Source organism: Cephus cinctus, unplaced genomic scaffold (genome assembly GCF_000341935.2).
Source record: "Cephus cinctus unplaced genomic scaffold, Ccin1 Ccin1_scaffold0407, whole genome shotgun sequence".
In the NCBI taxonomy this organism is placed as follows: Eukaryota; Metazoa; Arthropoda; class Insecta; order Hymenoptera; family Cephidae; genus Cephus; species Cephus cinctus.
In genome coordinates this window covers 870,586-898,527 of record NW_014333091.1, presented here as the reverse complement: position 1 = coordinate 898,527, position 27,942 = coordinate 870,586, and the positions used below count along the sequence as shown (strand labels likewise).

At 34.9% G+C, this 27,942-nt stretch overlaps 4 protein-coding genes across 20 annotated transcripts; 2 read left to right on the top strand and 2 right to left on the bottom strand.

The window, feature by feature from the left end:
• Nucleotides 1-12: 12 nt before the first annotated feature.
• LOC107267540 lies at nt 13-7,156 on the bottom strand. Of its 2 annotated transcripts, none has more exons than XM_025084864.1 (4): nt 7,004-7,156; nt 4,405-5,332; nt 3,236-4,322; nt 13-3,155 (listed from the first exon to the last, which is right to left on the bottom strand). In XM_025084864.1, exons 1-4 carry the CDS (start codon nt 7,132-7,134, stop codon nt 517-519), a joined length of 4,785 nt encoding a protein of 1,594 aa, XP_024940632.1. In that variant the 5' UTR covers nt 7,135-7,156; the 3' UTR covers nt 13-516. The 2 variants fall into 2 exon arrangements, with proteins under 2 accessions (XP_024940632.1, XP_015594875.1); XM_015739389.2 differs by lacking the exon at nt 7,004-7,156 and adding an exon at nt 6,015-6,904.
• A 2,045-nt stretch (nt 7,157-9,201) lies between these two features.
• Nucleotides 9,202-15,523, bottom strand: LOC107267541 (coiled-coil domain-containing protein 142). 2 transcript variants are annotated; one of them, XM_015739391.2, is made up of 14 exons: nt 15,299-15,523; nt 14,537-14,888; nt 14,074-14,291; nt 13,750-13,882; nt 13,359-13,510; nt 13,087-13,271; nt 11,377-11,574; nt 11,169-11,308; nt 10,816-11,100; nt 10,536-10,652; nt 10,082-10,235; nt 9,837-9,954; nt 9,517-9,704; nt 9,202-9,441 (listed from the first exon to the last, which is right to left on the bottom strand). In XM_015739391.2, exons 2-14 carry the CDS (start codon nt 14,705-14,707, stop codon nt 9,305-9,307), a joined length of 2,196 nt encoding a protein of 731 aa, XP_015594877.1. In that variant the 5' UTR covers nt 14,708-14,888; nt 15,299-15,523; the 3' UTR covers nt 9,202-9,304. The 2 variants fall into 2 exon arrangements, with proteins under 2 accessions (XP_015594877.1, XP_015594878.1); XM_015739392.2 differs by lacking the exon at nt 14,537-14,888 and having other exon boundaries at nt 15,299-15,519.
• On the top strand, nt 12,544-21,778 carry LOC107267542. Of its 11 annotated transcripts, none has more exons than XM_015739394.1 (11): nt 12,544-12,640; nt 16,656-16,779; nt 17,456-17,844; nt 18,036-18,443; nt 18,725-18,778; nt 19,920-20,003; nt 20,220-20,294; nt 20,376-20,456; nt 20,609-20,677; nt 20,882-20,962; nt 21,329-21,778. In XM_015739394.1, exons 3-11 carry the CDS (start codon nt 17,491-17,493, stop codon nt 21,569-21,571), a joined length of 1,449 nt encoding a protein of 482 aa, XP_015594880.1. In that variant the 5' UTR covers nt 12,544-12,640; nt 16,656-16,779; nt 17,456-17,490; the 3' UTR covers nt 21,572-21,778. The 11 variants fall into 11 exon arrangements, with proteins under 11 accessions (XP_015594880.1, XP_015594881.1, XP_015594883.1 ...); XM_015739395.1 differs by having other exon boundaries at nt 12,626-12,644; XM_015739397.2 differs by lacking the exon at nt 12,544-12,640 and having other exon boundaries at nt 16,538-16,779; nt 21,332-21,778.
• A 1,485-nt stretch (nt 21,779-23,263) lies between these two features.
• On the top strand, nt 23,264-27,571 carry LOC107267509. Of its 5 annotated transcripts, none has more exons than XR_003059607.1 (11): nt 23,264-23,543; nt 25,064-25,148; nt 25,280-25,464; nt 25,654-26,016; nt 26,245-26,378; nt 26,455-26,547; nt 26,779-26,859; nt 26,916-26,996; nt 27,135-27,218; nt 27,336-27,438; nt 27,510-27,571. XR_003059607.1 is itself a non-coding variant. In XM_025084879.1 (10 exons), exons 2-10 carry the CDS (start codon nt 25,124-25,126, stop codon nt 27,333-27,335), a joined length of 1,008 nt encoding a protein of 335 aa, XP_024940647.1. In that variant the 5' UTR covers nt 23,266-23,543; nt 25,064-25,123; the 3' UTR covers nt 27,336-27,438. The 5 variants fall into 5 exon arrangements, 2 of the variants coding, with proteins under 2 accessions (XP_024940648.1, XP_024940647.1); XR_003059605.1 differs by having other exon boundaries at nt 25,654-26,040; XM_025084879.1 differs by lacking the exon at nt 27,510-27,571 and having other exon boundaries at nt 23,266-23,543; nt 25,654-26,040; nt 26,245-26,298; nt 27,318-27,438.
• Nucleotides 27,572-27,942: the final 371 nt, after the last annotated feature.

Here is a 27,942-nt window from a genome sequence, read left to right as displayed (position 1 = left end):
TGATCCATAAGATTTCAAGGTGAATGTGTTATTTATTCGTAAAGTATGCTTTCGTCGTTACATCATTGAAAACGATGTTGTAGATTATTATTATGTAAAAACAGACTAGTAAATGCATTCGGAATAGTTTTGTATATGATAAATCTATGTATGTAATAATAAAACTGTCATTGCCGTTATAACAGAAGCTTTAATCTGTATTGCATTTAAAAAAAGTATTCCATTCGTTTTCAAACACCATTTTATTAGTGTTTAATCGTATTGAAAAAGAAATGCTTGTAAAAAATAGCACATTGTTTGAAGCTCCTAAGATATCTCAATTAAATTATTCTCTCATACATTTATACCCACTTATAACTAAAATTAATAATTTGTAAAATCATTGTCAGACAATATTTATATAGTATAAATATGTATATATATGCGTTCGAACAAAGCATTTATAATGTTCATAAAGGAATCATTGTCAAGTGTTCATAGAAAAATGAAAATGTAAAAAATAATTCCATCAACAACCTAATGTAAAAATATTTTAATAACGCTGAGTGTCAGAATTAATATTAATCTATTTCCATAAGGAAGAAAATCTACTGATATTAATGGTGAGGATGAGGATGCGAGATTCTCAATTTCATCCCGCTTCCCCTGAATAATATCTTGGAGCTCATCGAACATATTATGTACAGAATCCTCATACTCGTCCATACTGGGATCATCCACTGAAGGTTTAAGATCTTGAATTTCGGTAACCACATCAGAAATCGTCTTATTTATGCTACGCATAAAACGTGCCCAATCGGTCGGTGCGTCCGGTACAGCTTTCAGAATGGGAGCGGGATTCAGATTTTCAAATTTATCACGAGCTTCAACTAAAGCCTGTTGTAGACTACCAGATTTTGGATCATTCGAAGAAGGCACGCTCAAACTGACATCATTGAAAAGATTATTAACAGTCATGGAAATTTGAGCCTGAAAGTCGTCCCAGTCGAAATCATCAATTCCCTTTGTTGAATTGTCCTTATTAATAACTTTGTTTTTGGACACCTTACTTTTAGTCTTGGTTTTAGGCTTTTTCCCCCCTCCTGCAGCGTCGTCTTGTAATTTTGTAATATTTTGTAATGAAATTATTTCATTTTTCAGATCCGTAAAGTACTTCGACATCGAGGCTTTGAAATTCAGCCAGGCGGTAGGATCAGTGTGATTTGTGATTTTTATTAAATCCATTAGGGTAGCGTTAAGTTCGTTCTTGAAATCGAGCCATTCCGCTTCTGGTATAACAGGAGTCGTAGGATCTGGCTTAAACGCTGCGATATTACGTTTGATTTCAGAAAACGAGTTGTTTGTGAAATCCTTAAATGCCCGTAGCGACTGGAGATCCTGTGGCAGAACGTTTACGGGCACGACGTCCTTGATCTTCGCTTTATCCGGCTTATATCCTTTACTCTCGTCTGCCTGAACCTTCGATAACCATTCTGCCTTTATAGTCGCAATTTCGTTCTTTATATCCGCAAATTGATCTTTGACGGTGTCTCCAAAGGACATCCGCGCTGCGTCTCCCGAGAGGGCAGAACGTACTTTAATATGGTCGATGGCAGTGGTCAAACTTTTATTAATTTCATTTTTAAACTCCAGCCAATCACTCTTCAATTCCAGTAACTTCACTCCCGATGGTTTCGGTCTGAGAGCAATCACGTCGTTCTGCAGATCTGAGAAGGACTTGTTTATGTAATCACGAAATTCCACCCATTTTGGATCGCCTGGCGCGAGTGTTCCAGAATTTACATTATCTATTAGATCACTGACAGTTTTGTTGATCTTATTCTTTAAACCTATCCAATCAAAAACCGCTACTGGGGTCGCTTTGAGGGCTGGTTTAGTTTTTGAAACCGGAATCTTGTTTTTCAAATCAACAAATTCTGCTGTAACTTGATTCCTGTAGGTTGCCCAAGTTGGATCACCAGGAGGTGGCATGTTGTCTTTAATCTTCTGAACGGCGACATCAACCGAATTTATAATTTCATTTTTAAAATTTATCCAATCATCCAGTACCGTAATGGCGGAATCTGTCATACTTTCAACAGGTACACTTGGTCTCATTATTGGAATTCCATTCTTGATACCAGCGAATTGATCTTTGATCTTGTCCCTGAAAGTGATCCAGGCAGGATCACCTGGTGGTGGCATATTATCTTTAATTGCCATAATAGTATCGCTTAAAGATGTTATAATATTATTCTTAAATGATATCCAATCATCCATTGCAGCACTGCTGTCAGCTGATATTTTCAAATTCCCTTTCGCAGTTGGGATACGATCTTTGATAGAAGCAAATTGATCTTTAATCTTACTCATAAATGTGGCCCAAGCTGGATCGTTAGGCGGTGGCATATTAATCTTAATAGAATCAACAGCATCATTAACAGATTTAATGATATCAATTTTTAATTGGGTCCAATCAGCCGTGTCAGTCGGATTATCTGATACTTTTAAAACTGGCTTCACTTTGATGCCAGCTAATTGACTCTTAATGTCAGCGAATTGACTTTTTATATTTTCTTTGAACGCCAGCCAATCTACTGTACTGGGTATACTTCCTTTAATGCTATTTACAGTATCATTCACAGATTTCATAATGTTGGCTTTAAAACTGATCCAGTCATCGATTACAGCTGTTTCATTGCCTAACCGTAACGCATGATCTTCGGCATCTTTAAGAGAGTCGTTCATAAACTTTTGCACTTCCGCATACTGAGGTAATTTCAAATCAGAAGCAAGTTTTGGTTTTGGATGTAAACCTGCTAACTGATCTCTAAGCTCGGCAAAAGATTTGTTCATCATATCTTGAACCGAAAGCCAATCGGCACTTCCAGGTGGAGGCTTGTTAACTCCAAACACGGAAATGATACCCTGAACAGTATCATTGATATCATTTTTAAAATTCATCCAGTCCACAAAGACAGGTGAGCCCGTCAAAGATAACGTGAAAGAAGTATCTTTCCACGGATTCAAAGAAGGACCAGGAATATCTTCACAGGATAACATAGGGTTATCCACCCCGATTGAACGCATGACTTCAGGTTGTATTTCAGTGACTTCATCCGAGCAATCACAGATCAATTTAGCCAGTGAACTCTTGCGCACTTCCTTAAGTTGCCCTGAAACAACAAGACATAAGGTTAAAATAGCCTTCTTAGTAAAAGACTACAATGACGAGACAAATATCTTATTGAATTACCTTCGGTAAAGGAGTGTGGCTGATCTGGTGTCTCGTACCAGTAACGATCGCCTTGCTGAAGTCTAACGAACTGATGTGAGATCAGACAGGTGAAGGTAGGTCCCAGTAGACCATCAGATGCTGGTAGTTCAGCCAGAGCCCCCGTATATAAATCAATATCATCAACGTATCGATACAATTTTGAAATTTGATCCAGAGCCTCAGAATCCAATTGATCAGAGAGATCCAAGAAGGTGGCTGGCTTACTAAGACCACAAAATTCTCTCCACTTGGTGTATCCAGGTAAACCGTGATCTCGTCCCCGCTGAATATTCAAGGACACCAAGTCGAGACCGCAAGGAACTGAGACGTTACCCATGGGGTCTTCGAACAGGTGTCTAGTGAGCTGAGATGTAACGTGAGTCGAGGTTTTCTGAATGACATTCGAGGTCGCTGAGTTGATTGAACTTTCGACACCGCCTTTGAAATAGAGGCTGTAAGGATTAAAGAGCATCCTGTGAAGTTCGAGATAAGACGAAGTTCCTTTCTCAGCATCCGTAACCCTCATCAGACCAGGAAGAAGAGTATGAGCGAATCTGAATGCTGCAGCTGCAAAATTATTAGCAATCGAAGGATCCACCTCAGAATTATAGTTTCCTCGATAACCAGACGTTAATGGTTTCAAATTTCGAAGAATGGTCTCGCGCTCTCCCAAGATAATAGGAATAAATTCCCGATAAGTAATGTGCTGAAGTTGAGCACCAATAACGCGTCGCGTCTCTTGGTAGAGTTTCTCATCGTCCCAGAAAGGATTCATATCCGCAAAAATTTTTGCTATCCTATTGTGCTGTCTCGCCCACAAAAGATGCATGGTGGTCAAGTGAAGATTCTCGTTGGCCCTGCCGTCCCCAGTGGCGAAGCAATAACGACCACGTGCAAACTCCAATTCTCTGTTACATCCGTCCCCAAGATTGGTACTGGCAGGTAGTAAAGTTCTATTGTCAGATGTAGTCTGCATCCTGAGAAGACCACCAACACCTGAGCGAAGATCCCTGGATGTGGATACATCAGGGCCGTAGATAGCAGAGCCATCGATAAATGCACTGACCTGTAAGTTCAAAATAATGAGTTCATGTTAATTTAAAAAAAAATAATTCTCACAGAATATTCTGTTGAGAATACTATGTAACCTGGTTCAATTGCTGACGAGGTCCAATTTTACACTGAGGCGCAGATGCAGATCTGACAAACTCCATGCAGGAACTTCCAGCGATATCGTATACAGGATCTCCTGGACCAACCTCTACAGGGAAGCATTCAGGATGTCCATTCGATGGAGGGCAACAAGAAAGACTACTGCCATTTTGACCCTGACTGATGGCCGTGGCAGTGATATCATGATCCAGAAACTGTCCAAAAACAGCCAGCATCACGGTGAAAGACGGATTTGTACTAGGAGAAGGTGGATGAACTAGCAAGCTGACTTCCCTCGCCGAAGGAAGTTCCTTCCCGAGCTTCCCCTTCCTCGGCGCGTTTATTCCATCCGCGTAATCCGGCGGAAGTATCCTCTTGAAGGCCGTCAAGGATGCACCTTTTTGCTCAGGATGATTACAAGTTCCGTCAAATGTCCTATATATACCACTGGTGCAATTTATCCTTGAGAACTCTCTGCAGGTATCGGTTGGTATCCAATCCGCTTGGAGGGCAGTACCGACGGGGAAGCTCTTCCCAGCAAGGATCCTGACTTCTTCGATTTTCTTCGTTGCTGCCAGTTCACCAACCCCGATCAGAGCTAATTCACCAGCCCGAACGCTGGTGCTCACTGCGTACTGATGCCTGGAATTTGGCGACGGACCCGATAACGGCGTTGCTGCCTCGTCAGCAACACGACGTTCCTCGATTGCCTGTTTCCCTGCTATAATTCCATCCTGGAGTTCCTCATCAGTCAAGGCGTCGGATGATGATTCATCCATGTCAACTAGCTTCGTGAACGAAGTTACCCATACTGATTTAAGAAGATTCGTTGCTGCGCCACTAGTTGCTGACACGTTCGTTACTGCATTGCTGCTCCGCATGGAGTAGCTGACCGAGGCTACAAGGGCCATCACAAAAATGACTCTGAAAAGGAATTAGTATGTGAAGTAAAAAGTGTTGTCCGTGAGTGTAGGTTATATTGCGATATCTTTTAATTTCGAAATTGGAAATATAGGATATCTATTATCATATATGGCAAAGGGGGATAAGGACCAGACGTAAATCCATCCTTGTGATTTCCAATTACGTTTATCATTCATATCTTGTTATGATAATGTGACATGTAGCTAAACGTGACGTCACTCTTCATGGTTAACGTAATGTACGACCAATGCCATATGACTTCCTTCTAATAAATGTTAACCATATATATACATTTTCAAATTCAACGCAACTCGTTAAATATTTTCTGTATTTCATAATAAAACACGATTGCATAAAACATAAATTGTGAATCGATATGGCAGAAAGAGACTTCGTGTGTGATCGTTGCTATGTGATTTTCTCCTAATAACCGTCAACCAAGAATGTACAGTTCCAAATTCAACGGAATTCGCTCTCGTTAAATATTTCCCAGATTTCAGAATTAAATGCGATGGCATAAAACATAATTTATGAATGGCTACTAGGGGAAAAAAAATTTACCAGGGAATAACGAGCCAACGCAAATGAACTTTTAATTAATTGCTAAAAACATGAAGTTCCAAACTCCATTAGTGAATTCGCACGCGAAGGATCGATCGATGGGAAAAAAAAAGCAACTTACACAACGAGGAGAAACGTCAGACACTGAAGTTGTCGTTCCTTTCTACGACGTGTGTAAAATGGATGCACGCCATTGTCTACGTAAAAGGGACAAGGAGTCGTTCTGGATGACAAATTCGTCAACGGTGTCTTCTCGGTAGACATGTTGTGCAGAAACGGCGTGTTAAATGGCTACTGCATTGCAACATATTGAATGCCACTGAAGCAGGCAATATTCTTACGTAAACCATACGAGTGGGAGGAATTTTTCTTTCATTTATAAAATGGTAAAACAACGTGAATCATTAATGGAGCTATGGGTCGACCAGTTTTAATAGCAGCGATGCATAATATAGTTACGTTACGTATACTATACACATATACGAGCGCTTCCATTTTGTCATGTATTCAAAAGCTAAATAACGCCCATATGCCTTTTTGCTTGAAATTAAAAAAAGAAACTCCCTTTTAAAATGCAGTTCCATGCGGACTGTGCTTTACGCTCTTTCTTTCCACGGGTATACTTTCTTCTCTATTTTTCTGGCTCCCGGCTTCTGTGCTTCCCTTCGTAAAGTCGCACTCGGTCCTCAACGTAATGGCGATTACCATAAATTTCCCTAACGAAAAGATTCGCTTTCTTCTTATTCGGGTCGACCTGTACCTTGGTAATACGTAACGTGATGGTAACGTCGACGAGCGCGAGAACCGCAAAGCACCGTAAAGTACTTTTCGCAATAAATAGAGTGACATGCGGTGAGGATGTAGTTAATGCTTCGCTGTATCGCGCCATTACACTTCAATATACCAGGAACGAATTGCTATTTTCTACTGTCCCCGTATGACGTCCCTGTTACGGTGTAATTAATTTCTAGCCTATTGCCAAGAATAACTAGGAAATTTATTAACTCGGAAATACAAAGACAATGGTTGCCTACCCTGCACAATAGTATAGATTATCTTTGTTATTAAAATCAATGGAGCAAGGATGGATTGTTTACGTTTAATACTCACATGAAAGTTGCGCAAACGCAGCATTGTAATTGGCGAACTCTCATTCTTCGATTTCGTAGCAGAGATGAAAACTCGACGTAACTTGGCACATCCGATGGCCTGGTCAATGGCGTCCTTTCCGTTGGTGACATTATTTTAACTTTTCAACTATTCAACCTGGCAGAAATGGATTCTCCAGTCGTTGGCGACGCACTGTTGTTGAAGGATGGTTTTCAACGAGGATTATTTATACTTGTCTTAATTGTTTAACTGTTTACAGAGCAGGGACGAGTGAATCGTTAATGAGCGACCCACTGTGAATCCCAAAAACTGTAAAACTCGTTACACCTATTCGATCCAACTAAATTCCTTTGATGATCTTTCGTCTAGTAAGAATTCGTTAATTTATTCCAACATAGTCTTGTCTGACGTACTTTTCTTCGCATACTTTCAATAATTTATTGTCCGCTTTATATACATTTATAAGTCAGTGTTTTTTCTTTGAAAAATATTACATTGACCGATGATGAACGTTACGATTAAGCACTTTTATATTTCACGTGAACTCTTCTTTTATATAAATTATCACACTTTTTAAGTAGTTAGTTCACAGTTAATACGACTATAGAAATTACATAAAAGAAATGAATAAATATGTACTTCGTTAAAATTCACTAAAGATTTGCATGAAAATAATGACATTCAGGAAAAACGACTTAGGACAGTCATATAGTAATTGTATAAATTCCATATTTTTATATGACTGGGTATACGAGTTATATAAATACGATAAACATGTGTGTGTACTCAGTAATTAGTCAAGAACGGAGCAATTAAATGAGTAATAAATTCAGCAGCCTAATGCACAAGTTCTGAATCGAAGTGAAGATAGAAAATGCTTTAGTTTCATGAACCCCAATATTTTGTCTAATCGCAACTGAATCCACCATTTGGCTGTAAGAAGTAAGAACGTGTACTGAGTACACGAGTATAATTACGAAGACAGAGTGAAAGTATTAGAATGAGGCTAATAAGAAATGATTAACATTTAGCATTCTATCGTATTTACGTAACATCACTAGGAATTTATATCACGTTAAAGCTGCTAGTAAATAACCGTATGCGTAAATAGACGCGACGTAGTGGACGTCCATCCGAAGACTGGTTGCATTACGTAAGGTGTACTATCCCTCTGGGGGCGTATGAAATGTGAGTGGAATCAACTTTTATCCGGTGGTCGACCGAGGATAGTTTATTCAGTGTAAAGAAACTTGAACGTATCAAAATACAGAATTTAATCTTGAGTAGGGATGCTGCTTTTTTCGAATTTCACATTAGACGAAGCCCCGGAAATATAATATTAATTAATTACCATTGAATATTGTTAAGTTTATTTATTAAATTGTAATATCTTAATGGTAGAATATCGAACGATTTCTAAGATAATTAATGGACATATGTTTTTAGGCCACCCTGTATATATTCTACACGACTGGAGTGTCACAAGCAGACGGCAAAATGGCACGGAGATACTCGTGAGAATTGTTTCTGTACAGACAAGACAATGCTCCGCTATCACTGTCAATGTATACCACGAAACGTGAGTCTGACACGTTGTCTCAGTCCAGAAACACAGGATAAAAGTGAATTCGGTCCAAAAAAGGAAACGGATCCATCAATCCTATAGTGATAGATACTCGATCCAGCTTCTATCAAGAAAAAGAGTAGATCCAATTTGAACTCGGTTTCCGTAACTGACAAATGATAGGTATTATTTATCTTTGTATTTTCCTTTAATAAGAGTTCAAGAAAAATAGTGTAAACAGATATCTAATGAAGAAATTGAAAATATTCTTTAAAGTCTTTGTAGACGCTTAAATAAATTAATTTTTCTGTCCTTTCTTATACAATCCATACGTTGCTTTCATTTGTCCAGTTATAAATTGCGCAACAATAGTTCCGATCAGTAACCTGTTTTATCATATAGAACGTGTAAATTGATATGACGAAACACTTGTATGATTTCTTTGGCGGGCTTCATCGATGTACCATACCGTGTGGTGAAAAGATACAAAGACAAATTCTGTTCGTTATAATAGTAACAATAACCGAAAATATTATTTGTACACAAAAATTTGCATCGTATCTGATTTCAATTTATGTTATAGGAAGTCATATGCGGATGTGATAGAAGCGTATAAAATATAATGAACCATGCTTCAGATGGATATATAAATTATTTATTTTCTGGACCTAATAATAAATATTCTGAGAAGAAGAAATACCACAAGTAAGACCGAATCGATAGAAGGAATGTTCGGATTATTCAGTGCAACAAAAATTGTAGCGCTTCGGTGCACGAAGTTCGAGCCACTGTTCCTGATTTGGTACATACATTTCAGCGGGCATCCGTTCCAAACCAAGAGATTCCGGCGATCCGTTCTCATCCGTCATCCGGGCTAAAATATGGATAACTATTACCATCTCGCTTTCTCTATGCTCTAATGTTTTTATCATTAGGGAGGTCAAAGTACCCGGTCGCTTGTGCATCGCTATGGCTTCACCAGGATGTCTTAGTAGAAGACGGCCTACACCTTCGCATCGTCTTAATACTTCGTTCTTCAAAAGATGACTCCTCACGTTTTGAGAAATTATTGCACAGTCTGTGACCCACGTCGATACATATGCAAAATCTGTCAAAAGTTGTAATGCACCCCATTCACTGAAACACATAATATTAATAAAAGTATTGTACTGTGTTATGAATAGTAATTCGATAAAATATTTAATATCGTGTATTTATCAATATCAAATTATATGAATTTTATGGGAGTTGTCATAATAATGAAATTACCTGAACTTTATTCGATGTAAATAAATGTAATCCAACCACGCTTCGCACATGATTTTCAAAATCATATTAGAAACCTCAGGATCCTCGATCACTTCCAACACGGGTAATAATACTCGCTCTGAAAGATAAAATTCGTTCAAACTGAGAAACTGGATAGAAGTTTAAGGTCTTGCGGAGTGCCGCGTAAATTATGAGTGAATTCATGCACCAGGAACTCTGAACATAAATTAAAAACGAGACTGTACCAAAGTATGTTTCAACGTAGAGACTTGCGGCAACAGGAACATCGTTTCTACTTGTCCTCCAGTAATTACGCCGAGGGAAGCACATGTGTAAATTGGCGAGACTCACAACACGGCAAATTATAGCCAGAGTGTCAATACATTTGGCAGGCGACTCCTAAATATAATACAAACGATAATCAATCAAGTAACAGAATAAACTCTAATGGATAGCGAGAGATTTTCGTTTTCAATCGTCAGCAAATTTCGATATTTTTAATCATTATTTGCATGTGCATTCATTATCTCTCGCTTGGTAACTCATTAGGGGTTCATGATAAGCACATGAAATAACACACGTACACCTGCGCAATAAATCCTTATCCGTGATAATTAACGATCATCGATAAAGCAGTTATTTCACTAGGGATATAGAACGATAAAAAAAAATCATTTATTCTACAAACTAGCACAGTACCTTCAGTAATTGAATATTTGCCTGAACTTCGGATACAATCTTCGCCCTCATTTTCGCACATACGTAAACCTGCACGTTGACTATTTCCGTCGTCAATGCATTTGTATGATCAGCAAGCTGCAGTGAAGAAACTCCGTATGAGAAGTTCCCCTCCAAAAAAAAATTGAAAAAAACTAATACTACTATAAGTGCCAAAAAACTAATCGTGTACAGTGAATAACAAAAATTGTCAAAAATATATAGTTCCTCACTTCCGAGTAACATCTAATACTCTACTAGCCTTCAAATACGAGAGCTCTTCATTACAATTCTTGAGATCACCCTTGACCAAAAGAAAAAAGACATCTAGGTCCCAGGTGTGCGCAATGAGTTTGGCTTCCTGCATAGCCCACAGTCTCATAGTATGGATCGAATGATCTAATCTATGAAGCACGAGTATCTGCTCCGATAATGGAAGCTCAGCTAAGGGTGCGCCAACGACCCACTCGCCGCCAACTTCACACTCGTTACTCAGAGTAACCAGTAATTGAAAAACCTCACAGAAATTTTGCCCGGTGTCCGTGCCCTAAAATTACAGTCACACCATAAGATATGTACCACGACTAAGATAACTAAATTATCTGACAAACTGACCTCGGTAGACGAGGGCCTCGATTGGCACTCAAAAGCTGATGTATAAGCAAGTCTGAAGAGTTGATCCCAAGCCGTAACGGTTACGTGACATCCTAAGGCATCACAGAGATTCTGCAAAGCCGGTCTGACTGTCGGTGGGACTGTAATAACATAATAAATTGAATACAGATGTCTTTAGGAACAATGCATCACCCAATGTCACACTTACCATCCCTCCCTTGTGTGAATTGATGTAGCCAATCTTTAAGATGTTGGGATCCGTGACTGTGACGAGCTGCTAGAGCCTCAGGGGACCACCATAGAACCACGTGGTCTAAAATACTGGATACAGCACCCCAGGCAACTTCCTGATAATAGTCCGTGACTTTCCTCACTGCGCTTTTCCTCACCCTTGTTTCACCTGACACTGACAACCCGTTGGAATCTAATTAGTCGCAACGCAAACAAAAGTTCTAGACGCGTTCGAAACGGGTTGATGTGATGCTGAAACGATAACTGGTGTCGACTTTTACTTGACAAATTCAAAATACTCGGTAAACACTTTGAAATTGATGAACCTGAGGAAACCGAGGAAGTATAAGTTTTGTAGAAAATTCGAAAATTTATCTTTCACAGTATTGGTTAATTTAAACGCGTTGACGTTCGGTACCAATTTGTTAGTGAAATTATTTCAACAGTTAAATTATTTCAAGAACCGTTTAGACTACTCGACTAGCTTTCTTACACGTATGCGAACTGGAAGTGAACGATACGACTGAGAATACAATCCAGGATGTTACGCGCGTTAACGAGCTTGTGCTTGCTCATCTTCAACGTAAATTGCATTCCAGTATCTGACTGGTACAGTCTGGGCTGATAAGTAGTGACGGCGTACGTGCAATAATGCTAGGCATCTACTGTACCGTAAAGAGACTAATATATGCATGCTTATAAGGTTATATGGTATCGAACCATTCTACAAGAGAATTAATGGTGTTTGTAAGTATGTAGAAATGTTCGTTCTTTGGCAACGTGATTATTATCCCTAGGATATAGTACTATCTGAATAACTTTAAAACTCCCTAGCTGGCACCACTTGACTCGGTCGTATATCTCCCACTTCGTAAGGACCCGGTCGAATGCGATATATGACCTGACCCAGAAGGAGACTCAAGAGTCACTTTGTTCATCTTTCAAATAATGAGCCCTTCTAATAGTAACCTTGTCGTTAGTAATGAAATGTATAGGAAAGACTTTCTCCTTGCTGAAAATGCTTATATGGTTATCAGTATAAACAAAAGAGTTTCAAAATTGTTGAACGGTTAGTCCTGTGTGCAAAGGTCGGATGGATTTAAAGATATAAACGGAGTTCATAATATATAAAGTCAGTCTGTTCGAAATCTCTGCAGTGAATTGTCCTGCTTTGTCAGTCTATCATGGAATGAAAGTTATTTAGAACGCAGCACAAATTCGGGTGTCTATGTAATAGTATTGTAAGTACGTTCCATTACGTATAGTTTTTGTATAGAATGACAGATGAGAAAGCAATTTACTGATTTGAGAATCGGATAGAAAATTATTATAAAGTGATCGTTAATCCTAGGAGATTATTTTAGTTGATTTACTCTACCAATAAGGTCTTTTTGTGAAGAAATATTGTATCAGTCGTATTCTAAAAATTACTAAGTTTAGAAATAGCGTGTTCAGAATTTCTTTGATTAAAATATCTCATAATACAGGCAAAGGACATTGATTTCTCCATATTGGATTTTTATAATCTACTGCATCCTCGTAATCTATTTTCTGTTTTACCTTAAGGCAAATATCAAGAAATTCCTTCAAACAATTGAAAGACTTAGGCGCCGTTTCTTTGAAGATATCCAATAACTTTGAGATCGATACTGAACAATTTTGCAATCAACGTCCAAATTAAATTTACCTTTGATGAGTTTTAAAGCTTCTGCCCCAAGTAATCGAGGTGACACGTCCTTGGCGATATTCAACAGTCCAATTACCTGCTGGTTCTGAGTGTTTACAAGTACTTGCATGTTTTCAATGTTGGACAGCTTGACTTCTGGCGCTGGAGCATTCGTAATAGGTGGGGTCATATGTTTCGTGAGAGCACTATGAAATATTACATGGGTCATCTGATTAATGGAAGGCATTACTTTTTCGCAAAAACTTTGCCAAAGCAGTGCACGGCTCACCCACCGGTATATTTCCACGCTCGAATTTTCTGACATCTCAATGTCTGCTGACACAGGTGATTTCAGATCCTCCCGTTCGCTATTAGGCTGATAATTCGCCAGAAGACATTCTATAAGCTCATGGCAATATTCTTCAGCTTTGTTCTTTGCTAAAACCTAAATTAACCTAAATTAACGTATTTATTTACGAGGACGAGTCTTCATCAAGAATTTTTAATACCATTGCTGCAGGTAGCACTTTGAAATAGATTACTTTGATAACAATGCTAAATGAAAACTTGAACAATGCAACGATTGTTGGCATAGATGACAGCGTGCATTGATTTATTATGCAACGTCAATCAGAAAAGTATCACAATCTTTAGTACTTACTGCCTCGCATGAGACCGACATACCTGCAATAATCGCGTGACCGAGATCTTTTTCATAGATTCAAGCATACTTGGACAGTCATTATAAAAAATATTTATTGACGATACAGAAACGTCATGTTGTAAATCCAACATGTCATTGTGAGCATTAACCAATCTGTAAAATAATAACTTCAATATTGTTGATCTTTCAATTAAGGTTATGACGCTTCACAATTTCTTCTTATTTCAATACGATATAGTAAGAGAAAGTTATAAGCATTGTATGACCAGTAAGCACTGTAATTTCATATACAAATTGAATCAAGTTACCAACTTTATTGTAAATCGATCCATGTCTCACATTACCTGAAAAGTACTCGGAGAAAGTTGTCCTTCTTGCAGTCGATAATATCGAAAATGAGACCACGAGTAAACTTGGCCAGAATGTTGAGTCTGCGTTTCAAAACAGTGGATAAGTGATCTACTTTGTACTTATAAACAGGATGAGTCGGTGAGACAGCACCCCATATCAATCTATAATTCCTTATGATGGATTCTAGATTGTCAATAACAGTTATCAAATCCTGTAACAACAAAATGTAAAAATGTCACGCATCAAGATTTAATCCATTGTAAAATATTTCATTCATAACAAAAGTTCTGCAATACTGCATCAATACTTTCGTAATCTACTTTACCAACCGACGGCGGTAAATTCGACCGGTAAAATAGTTCCGGGTTACACAACTACTAGAAAGCATAATATACCGAAAATTATCGAGAAGCCAAGCTTTATTACATGCTGAAGCAAACTCTGTAACTCGACTACCTCCGGATTGCAACTGTTTGATTCTGCTATGTCTTTGACAATTAAAGCTATGTCTCTTGCAAGTTTGTCCATTATGTTGTCCAATGTCAAGGAGTCTGTGAACCATTTCTCTAGAGGAGGACTCGAAAGTGGCAGCCACTTTGCGATATTCGCTCTGTAATTAGTGTCCATGTGCCTGCCGACGGATACCCGTAGACCGTGACCTATTCCAATTAAACATTCTCTCTTTGTAACGCTCGATTAAGCGCCCAATGAGATGGGCGACATGAACGCTCGACCGTTAAACTGTATAGTATACACAGTTATACGTGAATAGTCATGGCTCAAGCGGATATTAGTTTGTCAACGTCATCTAGAAGAAATAAGTAATCAATGAAGTTAACTACTAATCCGCAACTTGATACTACGAGTGCAAATTAACTTAAAAACGTTGTCACACTATATAATACATGTATATGTATATATTTTTGTATATTCACGCTGTCTGTTCTAAGATTAGATAAACTATCGACAGACGGTTTTTTTTTTTACTCCATTTTATTCTTCGATACATTATCGTACCCGCTGTTATCATTGTGCAGCTACAATTCATCCATAATAGTCTGAGAGATAATGAGGAGATTTACGATAATAGCTTATCATGTTATAATAATTATTTGGTTGTCTGTATAAGTAGTTCCAATTGGATCGAGTCAATATGAACTTTAAACCAGGGCGATAAAATAATTATGATTTGATTGAAAATGAGAATGAATTACGTACGTTTTCTGTAAGGAAATGTTAATTCGGCTCCAAAGGCATCTTCGATTTTGTTTTACTTTGCGCGACGCATCACGTTGATGATTAAGAGCACGCAACGTATGATGCACATTAGTAACTTCGTGACAAATTAAGACTGGGTTCACCTGCATGATCTGAAAACCATGATACTTCGCTGGCAACGGTATTATAACGTGTAAACGAATTTCCTTAGTTACCACGCCACTATACAATGCGCAGGACTGTGCGCTGAAAACGGATTTTCACGAAGAAGTCCAAAATGCACAGTCATGGCTTATAAGAATTGCTCAGTATGCGATATAGGTATATATTTTGAGTGTAGTTACCAACGAATTATATTTTAATGTTATATCTTTAATTTGCATCACATATACATATATGATGTCCAGGAATAAAATGTCTGCCTTGAATGGGTCATCTTTGACATGACAGTAATAAAACAAATGTTCTCTATACTTCTTATTCTGAGTTAAAAAAAAATAATGAATACTAAATGACAGCTGTATATTCAATTTGAATTTTAATTCGTGATGGGCCTTACAATTGTGTCATGCTATCATTACATTAGATCATTATGAATATAGCACTTTCGGTATGATTAATATTATAACAATATAGCATCGATATAAATGTTACAAATCTCATCTGGTAAAGACTATAACTCATCAATTTTAATTTTTCTTGCAATAAAGATTAACTATATCAGTCGAGTATCACACTACATATCATATCATTCACTGGTCAAATTCAAATATATTTATTTTATTCTGCTGTACCGATAGCTGGTACTATCTAGCATAACTCACAGGGCGGGCCGGAAATGCATACCCATGACTGCTTGTACGTCCAATAAAAACATGGAATAAGTCTACGTAACGCTTAATAAACGCGCTATTGTATAAAATAATTATGTATTATTTTTTGTAATTAACAAAGGTTTATTAATTCAAATAAATATGATGGTAAAAACTTATAGACTCATAAGATAATGACGCCACGTCATATCCTCAAAATTAGTAAACATAAAATACGAATACATGTTATTATAATATTAAACTTCTTTCAAGATATTTAATTTATTTTTTGTACATTTATCAATATATTCTGTTTCCACTTCTACCCAATCAGTAACGGATATATCAGGAACAAATAAATAGTCCTCTTATTTCATAAACCAAAACGTAGTCTTGAACACTGTAGTTCCTTGAAAACGGGGAAGCCCCTATACATCGGTGCAAGGGCCCCGATACTGGGAGACCCATACTGCTTTGTGTTTTTCTCTTCGTCTTACTACGCGTAGGTCATATGCCTGATGCCAGTTCTTTGTCTGTTCTTCTAGTGTGTGCATCAGTGTGTATCGATATACGTGGAATAACGTACTGTAGTGCATCAGGAGTTAAAAGTATTAACTGCATAAGAATTTAATGTATACAGTCCAAACGGCGTAGCAGTTTTTGCAAATTGTAAGTTATTTTCTATAAATCACTATTTGTTAGACGCTGGGCAACTTAAGATATAACAAAACACGGACTAATTTTACGGAAATATGTCTATAGATGTGTATTTAGTACAGTCCATCAGTGGCATTGTGCCATTACGTAAATTAGAGCAATTTAAGTACTTCTGTAGTATGTATTCTTTTTAAAGCTATATATGGAAGGATAACAATTTTTAATAAGTGCACGTAGTAATTTGAGTGAAATATATTTGAAAGCGTATCGTATGCCATGTAACGGACATTTGCGTTGCCGACTCCTCCACATATTGTGGCATTCATAATGAAGCAAGTTTTCACCGTTCCTAATACGGTATATGCATATCTATTTTAGTTTCAAATTTGAGATATAAGTAATTGTGTTCTATTTTCTTTTGTAATTATTTTTAAATCATTTGTTTTCTCTTTCTTTAAAATATTCTCCATAATTTTTTATTGGAGAAAATTTAGTCCACATGCTTACTTACAAGTGTTATCATAAACTTAATTTTGACACTAAATATTTTTTATGCTGACATAGACTATTTTCTATGTTGAGATTAATAAAACAATAATTGATGATCATAAAGGAATAAACATACAATAAACAGTGTCTACTTGTATAATTACCATTTTTTCCACTCTATGTATGCATTTTTGTCTAGTATTTTCATCTAAGAGAAGACCAAACATCATTACAATGCAAGCATTTGCAAGAGCACCAAATCAAATGAGCAATAAAGGTCCAATGGATAAGAATTGGAAAATCTTTAAAGAACAATTTTTAACTTTTATGAAAGTAACTGAAGGCAATTTAGAAGCAAGCGATAAACAAGCAATAATGCTTCTAAATTTAATGGGAGAAGTAGGACAGGAAGCTCTCCAGAATATACCTTTTAATTATCCTGAAGAAAAAGAAGATATACAAATATTATTGGAAAAATTTGATGAGTATTTTGATCCTCCTAAAAAGGAATCAAATGAAAGATATGCATTCTTTACACGAACGAGAAAACCAAACGAAAGCATTGAGAACTTCATTGCTGGGTTACAAGTAAGTGCTTGTAGATATTATAAAACGATTTATTTCTTGTACTTCCATCGATAAACTGAATAGAAGGAATTAAATTATTAGTGTAATTATATTACTAAATCCTTTTTAGATAAATGTTTTATTATCAAATCTATATGAAAATAGGTCTCATATTGTTGATTTTTTAAAATGAAATGCAATATATTTTTCAGGAAAAAGCAAAAACATGTAACTTTGATTCTCTTGCGGATAGTCTTATTCGAGATAAAGTTATTTTGGATACCAAGGACAAATTATTACGCAAGCTTTTATTAGATACAGAGGACCTTGACTTAATGAAAATTGTAACAATTTATAAATCTCATGAGATGGCTACAGAAAAAATTAAGCAAGTCTACAAAGAAAAGATAAAACAACCCCAAGAGACAAATGTTACCCCATCAACAACAACAACAACCACAGAAGTGGAAAACAATGTTACAACTTGTTACAGATGTGGTACTCGTCATGCTCTTCGCAATTGTCCTGCATGGGGCAAAAAATGTTTAAAATGTCAAGGGGTTGGACATTTTACTCAGAAATGCACTCCAAATCTGGCACAGAAATGTCATAGACCCAATGTAAGTTACTAAATTATAAACTCTATTTCCTTTCTGGAATTCTCTTTTCATACTAATAAAGCATTTATATGTATAGAATCACCATACATGTTAATTATTCAAATGACATTAGTTGAATCAATTCAAATATATGGTGTCTTCAGAGATCTCACACAATAACATAAGATTCAATAAGCCATTAACATTAAACAAAAATAATATGTAAAATTTGTTGATGCTGTATATGCTTCAATCATGTATTATATTTACAATATTATATTTGATTCATTTTGAAATTTCAGGATCCTAACAAGACTATTGCAAGTCCCTTTACCCAAATTGATAAAAAAACCAAGGTAAAGAATAGTGGAAAAAATTAAAATAAGTATTATCATTGCGGTTTATTTTTGCTTATCTACACTGTCACATATAAAAACATTAGTCTTTTGAAATATTTAGCATCTTATTCGTATTAAATGTTTTCAACTATTAGTGCAATTAAGTTCTGTACAGAAAGTTTTATCACTATTTTTTTCCTTCAAATCTGTATTATACATCGTAGACAATTGAACTATTTAAGGTTCTATAGTAAAAAAATCTTTTAGAAGTTTTACATATTTCTATTATGTAGTGGCAATGTATTAGGTAATGAAATTAAAATCTTTAACAATGAGTTCTAATTCTAGTGTTAAACGTCGTTAAAAATATATGTATTACACAGATTGAATTTAATATTATATTTTATTAAAAAATCTGAAAAAACTTTCTGAACAGATTTCATATAGAGGTTCATATTTAAAATATATGTATAGTTTAAAAAAATATGGTCTCTCAATAAATTGTTTGATAGTGGGAAAAAGTTGTTATTCTTATATCGATATTTTGCCATGCCAAGTTTTGATACTGTAACCTCTATCCTCACTTAATAATCATTATGTAATACATTGCTAAAATAATATCTTCATTTATATGGTAATACATTAAGAAATCACATAAACTAATTGAATTATTTGTCTGATCAAAAAACGTGAATTTGAAACTACCAAATCTACCAAAACGATTTATTTTCTATTTTCTCATATGAATAATTATAAAAACCAAGTTTACTCCATAATTGTTGTGCATAAAGGAGGCCAGTGTCAGTTCAAACATAGTGTTGAAGGAAATAAAAACATTTAATCTGCCATCTATTGGTAGTAACTAAATTATAATTGTCTGATGAGCTATACTGTTTTTTTAAGAAAAAGTGACCAAAATTTCACAAGAAAATTCTGTAAAGATCATCGACAATATTAATTGAGATGTAATTCGTTTGTGTTTCAACTGGTGCCGATCTCCCCTGTCAAAAAACGAGTATAGCAAATATATATAATATATCAGTCATGATCCATTTTTTCTGGTGAAACAAGGTTTTTAAGTCGACAAGAGAATGATGAACTTTAATCTTGTAGTCCGTCGTTCCAATTTATACAGATTACTGTACATTGTTTGTTGTAGAACTATAATAGAAATCGAACTTCTCAACATCAACAAGACACCACGCGTTTGCCAAATGATCAGATCCCACCACTTATGGCACCAGTAAGTATTCCAAATAAATTGGATCATTAGAAATAATTATTGACACCTGCATCTTATATTAAAAATTCTTTGTTAATAATAATTTAATTACAGAAACATCCATGTCAGTCTTTAAAAAATCAGAGTTAATAAAATTCAAAATCAGCATACAAATAAAATTGTTTAATAGTGACAGTTTCTAAGAACATAAAGTATATTAGAATGCATATGTTCCAGCCGGCTTATACGCCATACCCCGCTCGATCAGAAGCTTACAATTCTGGATATATGCGATCAACAGCTAATCTACCTGTGGGTATTCATAATTGATGCACAATAATACTAAATTATATATATTCTCATTTGTTTGTATATAATACTCATTTGTTCTAGGCATATAACGCGCAGAACAATGATGCAAGTAATTGTAGCAATGCATTTGTAACATCACAATCTACTACCAAGAAAACTCCTGTAAGTTTAATATTAATTACGCGCTTATACGCAATGACTTAGGATATTTAGTATCATTAAAAATATGATTTAGCCATATAAAATCTGTAACAAAACGATTTAAAAAATTTATAAACTTCCGAGACAAAACTTTTAATGCAAGTTTCTTGTAGCTTCAGGAATGTCCTACGTATTCTAGTGCAGGATCAGCACCCCCGTTAGATTCCAGTAACGATTTAGTAGTAAGTATTAATAACAAACAAAATCTAACAATTTGTTGATTGTATATTGGAATGTTTCAAAAAACCAATTATTTGGTTTTATGATGTTTTGCATCCTTCAAATGGAAAACCTCACATTACATAGAGTAAACTGAAATTATATTAAAGAATCACACTGAGAATAATAAAAGTAAATCAAATAAATGATTATTTTATTTGTTCTAGACAAGTAATGCACAGAGGAATGGATCATTGTATCCTAATCTTCCTCGCAGCACATCATCATCTAATGCTGAGAGTATCACAGTACGTACTAAAAAATAATATATAGACATGTGAACAATTATTAGTTTCATGTTGTAAGAAGTACAAGACAATTATATAAGAAACTTCTTTTTCGAGAATATTCGAACTTTGAAAAAGTATTTTCTTTATAATCATAGATTAACAAAATAGTATTTTCATTAGATGACGAGATTGCCATTAAATATTGCGGCTCTCTCATATGGTAAAAAAACGCAAATTCTACTACGATTAATCAGAGAAAATCAGTATCATAAAAAATTATGAATATAGCAATGTTCAATGCGTGTTACAGAGCATGCAAATGATTTTTTACATTGAAAATTACATATGAGTATGTCGTAATTAGTTTGAAATTTGTCTTGAAAGCAGCCAAGAGGTATCATGCAGGTCGATAAGATTGAGATAACAGATGCTACAGAACTCCAGGGATATGTGGAAATTGGATTAGATGCTAACTCATCTAGAAGACCATGCAATCCACCTCCTCGTCAACCAGCAAGGCCAACAACTCAAAGATCACAAGCTTCAACATCTATATTTTCAAATACATCTCGTTCACATCCAAGAAACAGTAAATCTAATGAAACTGAAAAATGCATTATATCTTGAAAAATAATTCTGTTTGGAATTGAGTTTGAACATTTGAATGTTAATCTTGCGGAATTTTATTATTCAATAATTATACTGACTTGTATGTAATAATATCTGTATTTCATAGACCAGATATTGCACTTTTAAGGGAAAAATAATTGTATTAAATATTATTGTATGTTTAATGAAATAAATAGAGTTTTTAAATAAACTACCTTGCTTGAATGTGGGAACATTTATATTCATAGTTTCAAAAACTTTATACAGAAGTGTTATTGGTAACCGTGAGTTACCTATGCTCGTTGGTTGATAATGTCCACGGTCGACCGTGATAATGGCAGAAAATATGGAAAACCAATTTCAGGTGGCATTTGACATGGCTTTTAATAATCTTTCGTGTTATTAAAATCCATGTGTCCTGTTTGCCACACTCTCCTTGTGAGTACCAACAAAACCTAACACCCCTGTATATTGTGTATGTATGTATGTATATATGTACATACAATTTTTTAATTTTCTGCGCTCCGCAAGTTGGTGACGAATGGTTGGCGCCACAAGACATTTTATCTAAAATTTATTCACTAAACCGCAAGACGGCAGTACCGTATAGGAGGTGTTGTTGTAACGCTCCGAGCGCCTAATTTCGCGGGATACTTGAAAATCCTTCTTCCTTCCTTTCCTCCAACGAGGAGATGTGCCAGTATACTTGAAAATCCCACTCGATGTTCCTTGCTACTGGGTTCCGATGATAAAGAGTGGAAACTCACCTTGCGAATTTGAAAGGATATTTACGAAATAAAAGTGAATATTAGGATATAAACATATATATATCAACTGCGATCTGCTCTGATCGAAGGTCGATACACAAGTCTTTATTTCAGACTCAAAACTCCTGAGACTTACCCCCGGAGTCTTTACAAAGATTCTACTACCAACATAGATTTTAGCCAATCAAGTGCGAATTCAGAAGAAACAAGGGAAGAAAACTGTGTGCTTATACTAGCTGTTTATCACGGTCCAGTCTTCGAAGATAAGGGCCACCCGTCTCGATTTCAATCATTGGCAGTGGGTTTGCTGGCATTAAACACTCTTAACGTAAATCAAGAGTTTCAAATAAACATAAGTAGGCATCTAGCCTTTTAAATAAGAGAGGGAATACAGTTCTGGTATTCATAACTAAAAGAACGTCTATTATAAGATTTATAACATAATATCTTAAATAATTACAATGTCACCACTTGCATGTATCTATTCTCTCAGAGTTATCCTTTTATAACTGAATCTCTTAATAATAATGTCTTCGATTAAACATATCCTTTATTTGTCGTTTGAATAATCGCGGGTTTCGATATTGCTAAAACGTATACGCTCTATAGCCGGATTCCTGAACTATATCGAATGTTGTCGCACCATCACAGAGGTTTTACGGCCATTTTATCACGTGACTCAACAAGGCGTTTGCACTGCTATTAGTGCAACATGATTTTAAATATCATTTTTTTTTTGCAAATATAATCATATTATTTACGTATGACGTCAATATTCATAGTTTTTATAGTACCACATTAAGGAAAAAAAAAAAAATTGATCCAATTCCCCATTCCTTTTGCCAGTGCCGAACCTCATAACCATTGGTTGCATTGGTCCAATCTATAAGAATTGACCAATCCCATAGTTTTCTCGTGTAAGTCAGACGCACGCTACCGGAAATGTGGCATGTCACAAAGGAAAAATTCACTTGAGTAACATAGTCCTTTCAAACGAAAGGAAATACCAACCAAACATATGTGGATTATCAGAGGCTTGAAGAGTCCATGAGCTAGCCACCTAACTTCATAGGTTTTATGTGCCTTTGCATTGTTCTTTAATGCATTACATCGATGTGAATGCAGTAACGTACAGTAACGCGTCAGAAGTAAAAACTAAAAACTAGCGATTACATAAGAATTCAATTCGTAAATTATCAACAGCGTAGCAATTTCTACAAGTGGTAAGTTTTTTTTTATATGTATTTCTATCCTGGCTATCAACATTTCTTCTTATCTTTTCTTTATCTATTTTGTTGTCAAAAAATTGCGACTATCCTTTAACCGTTATTTTTTTAAATGTTTTTTTTTAAACCAAATTCCAGATTTCGTTGTAATTCTCACAATTTTCTGGTTAGTCCTATATTCGTATTCTTTTTTGTCTATAGTTGTTTCCTTGTTGCCTTTTGCTTTTCCAGACTCAATTTATCTGTTAAATCTACTTCTTTTTGACTTTTATTAATTTTTATCTACAGTTTTGCTACTTCTTCAAATTTTCCATTTCTGCTTTTATTATCTTATATTTCTAGTTTAGTTCTTTAATTTTGCAAGCTATCAAATCATTCTATTATTTCCTCGAATTACTTCGTTGCCCTTTTATTCGATTCACTCCGTAATGTCGACGTCAGTTATTCTCAGAAGTGACAGGCATTATCTTAGTTTTGTTCAATAACTTCACTTTGTTTTAACAGGTAATCCATAACTTGTTTTTCTATCTTGCTATTAAACTAGTCCATTATATTTTATTCGCTAGTTTGTTTCCTTTTCCTTTTTTTTTTGCATTTTTGATTTCTAACGTCACATGCCCTCGCCTTCATTGTCGCATATATTTTATACTCCTGCTTTTTATTCTACTCATCCAATTTCTATCACTCGTTTTCTATTTTTTTCTGTTGTTCACTGTCGCTTTTGTTACTGTTTTTTTTTTTTTATATATGCATCCATGTTTTACGCATTGCATGAGTTTACATTGGTTCACCCGTCTTCGTTTTCGACGCCAATGGTTACACATTCCATCATTCAAAAGTGTCCCTCCCCTGTTCTTTGTCTTTCCATTCATGTCATGGCTATGGTTTTTACAATCTATCCATATATTTTCTTCCAGATTTTCTTAATGTTCTTTCATGTTTCCTAAAAGCTTGATTACGGCTCTCCGGGAATATTCGAAAATACACTGTTAGTACTATGAGTATCCGTTGTGTCCCTGTTTATCTGAATGCAGTTGAGCAGGACATTGTACCGGCACGGAATTTTCCAATTATTTTGAATACATAGATCCATTACTTACGAAGTCTTTTTTCAATATTATATTTTACTATTAATTTTACCTTGGATACATTATTCTTGATATTCTGTTTGTAACGTAAATTAATGCTTCGTTTAAACATCATTTAAAAATATAGTGAAGAACTTCACTTTTCGGCTAAACATATAGATTTTATTTTCTTTGCGTGAATGAATCAAACCATAATCGTGATAGAGGCATTTATATAATGATTAGTATTATTATAGTTGATCCACGAGTAGACAATAAAGTCGGGAACACTTTTACATTAGAAGTTACATAGGAGAAATAGTCCCACCAAAAAACATGCTGTTTGTTAATGGATTATATGTATACAACAACAAAAGTTGGCGACTTTTCCCTCGTACAGTGTTTTTAAATTGTTAGCTGTTATATATACTATTTTGTTCGTATTTTTAGCTCAGTGAATATTAAGCAACAACATAATATAAGCAGTCGTCGTTAAGGATACTTGATAAAATGAATATTGAAAAGGGCGCAATAGGTAAGAAATGTAAAATTTTTAAATACAATGTCTAGTATTTATGAAATTAATGGAAAACACTTTAATTTTATTATAAAAAGAATTAAACAAGGGACAAACACTAATCCTTTTTAATTAATTGAATGATGTAGGGCACGGAAATATGCAAAATATAGGTTTTGAGTCTCTTGAGGATAAAGAAATTATTCTAAAATTATTGAAGAAATATGGTAATTACCTGAATACCTCCAAAACGGAAACTCATGAGAGGTATAAATTTTTCTCAAGGACAATGAACGACAATGAAAGCATTGAAGATTTCATTGCTGATTTACGAGTAAGTTTCTACGGATATTATTAAACTCGTCTCTTTTACATTACGGATGATTAACCCGACAATAAAATCTACTTATTAGCGTTATTCCATTATTAATCCGTGTGTAGTGGAATTTTTATTTCAAAATTTATGAATAAGAAAACGTATTACAGAAAATTGTGTTCTGAAAAAATGAAATCTGTTTTCCAGCAAAAAGCCAAAACATGCAATTTTCAATCTCTTGCGGACAATTTTGTCCGGGATAAAATTATTTTCGATACCAAAGACGAAATATTACGACAGTTTTTATTGGATACAGAAGATATTGATTTGGAAAAAATTATAACAATTTACAAAATTTATGAAAAGACAAGGGGAAAAATGAATGAAGTTTGCAAAGACAAAGTAATTCAAGGCAGAAATACAAATATTACTCCAGCAATAAAAAGTGCACAAATAACATGTTCAAATTGCGGCACTCATCACGTTTACGGTAACTGCCCTGCGTTTCATTCGAGATGTATGAAATGCAATGGACTTCGGCATTACACCAAAATGTGTAATAGACATTGGGCACGTAAAAATTACAAACGCAATGTAAGTTATTCATAAATGCAAAAGCTTTAATTTTTTAATTGATGTTCATGTAATCAATATTTTCGTATATAATGTATCTCGAATTTGTGAGATAGTTAAGAAGAAAACAATCATGAAAGTAATAAAAACGCAAAATTTCGAAAAACCTTAAGTTTTAATTATACTTTAATGATACAATTTATTTTATTCTTTTTATAATTGTAGAAGTCTGGCAGCAATGCTGGTGGTCCATTCTCGCAAATTAAAAAGAACAGGAAGGTAATGAGTGGTGGAGAATCTTCAAACGAATATTTATATCGTTTGTCTTTGATTGTATTCGCGTTAACAATAAATATTTTGTTAGTTTTCGAATCCCATAATTCCACCGAAATATGTATTAACATTCTACATTTCAGTATAATTTGTTGATTGTAGGTTGGTGATAATGCAGGGGATAAAATTTGGACTACCTCAAATAAAAAACAAGAGTATTTACCGGGCGATCGATTCCCACATCGTATACCACCAGTAGGTATTCTATATAAATACGTTATTAAATGTTGCAAAATTTAATAATCATTCTTGCATATTATCTTAATAAGAATAATAATATATTAAATATGAAAATATCCATTTAATACCTTTCGCCTTAAAAATATCGTTCTTTATTTAATATAATAATTATAATACATAAAAGCAAACTGTTCTTAATAGTAACATATACGAACAATAAATAAAATTGAAATGTGTATATTTCAGCCAAAATACACAGAACATCCTGTTCCAACAAAAGCTTACAATTCTGGATCTGTAGAGCCATCTACTAGTCAGGAAAAACCTGTGAGTTTTATTAATAGGTGATGCCAAACAATACTCTTATAGTACTTTTGTTCTAGGTGTACAACTTGCAGAATAATGTTATAGAAACTTCTAATAATATATATGCAACATCTCAATCTTCCAGTAAGACAACACATGTAAGTTTTTTTTATATATGCTTATACGCAATTACTAAGGAGATCTGTTTATGATCTGAAGTATTTTTTTTACAAAATCTCTGGCATAACGCACTAGAAAGTATAAATTGCTAAAAAATATAATAAATTTTGCTGTAGCTTCCGAGATCTATGCAAAACGCATCTACTGTACGTTCTGGTACAAAGTCAACACCATCTTCAGTTTCTGATAATGCTGCGGCAGTACGTATTGCTAGTCATTGAATCCTCATGTGGAGTAATAATATAGAATGAAGTTACAAAAAAAAAATGTCAACTATAATAGTAATATGCAAAAAAAAGTTATCGCATTTGTTCTAGAGAAAGAATGCGCAAATGGAAGGATCACGAAATGTTAATCTTCGTCGTACGAAATCATCGTCTAGTGTCAAAAGCTTTCCAGTACGTAATAACAGAGAAGCAGGTAAATGAGCAATTATTAATGATACCCCTAATATTGTAAGAAATACATTAACTGATTAGAAATTCCAACAGATGACGACTTTGCAGTCAAATGCTGCAGTTGCTTCATATGTTGAAAATCATGCAGACACTAGTAAGCATATGATGAATGTTTCATTTACTTGTGATTAAAATATGTGTAACATAATTCATTTCAAATTCTTTTTAATATCAGGCAGGACGTGTATTGAAAGATGATAACAGTGTGATAGATCCCATATCAATTATCCAGGATTCTGCGACGCTTGGATAAGAGTTTGACTTACCTCAGATACAATTATTTTTATCTCTAAAGCAACATGCAGAGTCAACAATTTTAAATATCATTAACCTCATCGTTAAATTTTTTGACGTTGAGTTCATTTACTAGTTCCCAATCTGGAAACTACTTACAATCTAATAACAACGTTATTTGTTAAGAAAATGTTTATTAACTAATTCTACATAAAAGTAAGAAAGCAACTAT

What these genes read in the sequence shown, in the direction of transcription:
- LOC107267541 (XM_015739391.2), bottom strand. Translation starts at nt 14,707, where the DNA reads ATGGACACTAATTACAGAGCGAATATCGCAAAGTGGCTGCCACTTTCG. An exon ending in CGAGGCCCTCGTCTACCGAG is followed by an intron (nt 11,101 to 11,168) that starts GTCAGTTTGTCA and finishes CTGTAATTTTAG; the next exon opens with GGCACGGACACCGGGCAAAA. An exon ending in AAGAGCTCTCGTATTTGAAG is followed by an intron (nt 10,653 to 10,815) that starts GCTAGTAGAGTA and finishes TCTTCACTGCAG; the next exon opens with CTTGCTGATCATACAAATGC.
- LOC107267509 (XM_025084879.1), top strand. Translation starts at nt 25,124, where the DNA reads ATGAATATTGAAAAGGGCGCAATAG. An exon ending in TATTGAAAAGGGCGCAATAG is followed by an intron (nt 25,149 to 25,279) that starts GTAAGAAATGTA and finishes TGAATGATGTAG; the next exon opens with GGCACGGAAATATGCAAAAT. An exon ending in AAATTAAAAAGAACAGGAAG is followed by an intron (nt 26,299 to 26,454) that starts GTAATGAGTGGT and finishes TGTTGATTGTAG; the next exon opens with GTTGGTGATAATGCAGGGGA.
- LOC107267540 (XM_015739389.2), bottom strand. Translation starts at nt 6,157, where the DNA reads ATGTCTACCGAGAAGACACCGTTGACGAATTTGTCATCCAGAACGACT. An exon ending in CTGACGTTTCTCCTCGTTGT is followed by an intron (nt 5,333 to 6,014) that starts GTAAGTTGCTTT and finishes ATTCCTTTTCAG; the next exon opens with AGTCATTTTTGTGATGGCCC. An exon ending in CTCGTCAGCAATTGAACCAG is followed by an intron (nt 4,323 to 4,404) that starts GTTACATAGTAT and finishes TTGAACTTACAG; the next exon opens with GTCAGTGCATTTATCGATGG.
- LOC107267542 (XM_015739394.1), top strand. Translation starts at nt 17,491, where the DNA reads ATGCAAGCATTTGCAAGAGCACCAAATCAAATGAGCAATAAAGGTCCA. An exon ending in AGAAATGTCATAGACCCAAT is followed by an intron (nt 18,444 to 18,724) that starts GTAAGTTACTAA and finishes TTGAAATTTCAG; the next exon opens with GATCCTAACAAGACTATTGC. An exon ending in GATCAACAGCTAATCTACCT is followed by an intron (nt 20,295 to 20,375) that starts GTGGGTATTCAT and finishes CATTTGTTCTAG; the next exon opens with GCATATAACGCGCAGAACAA.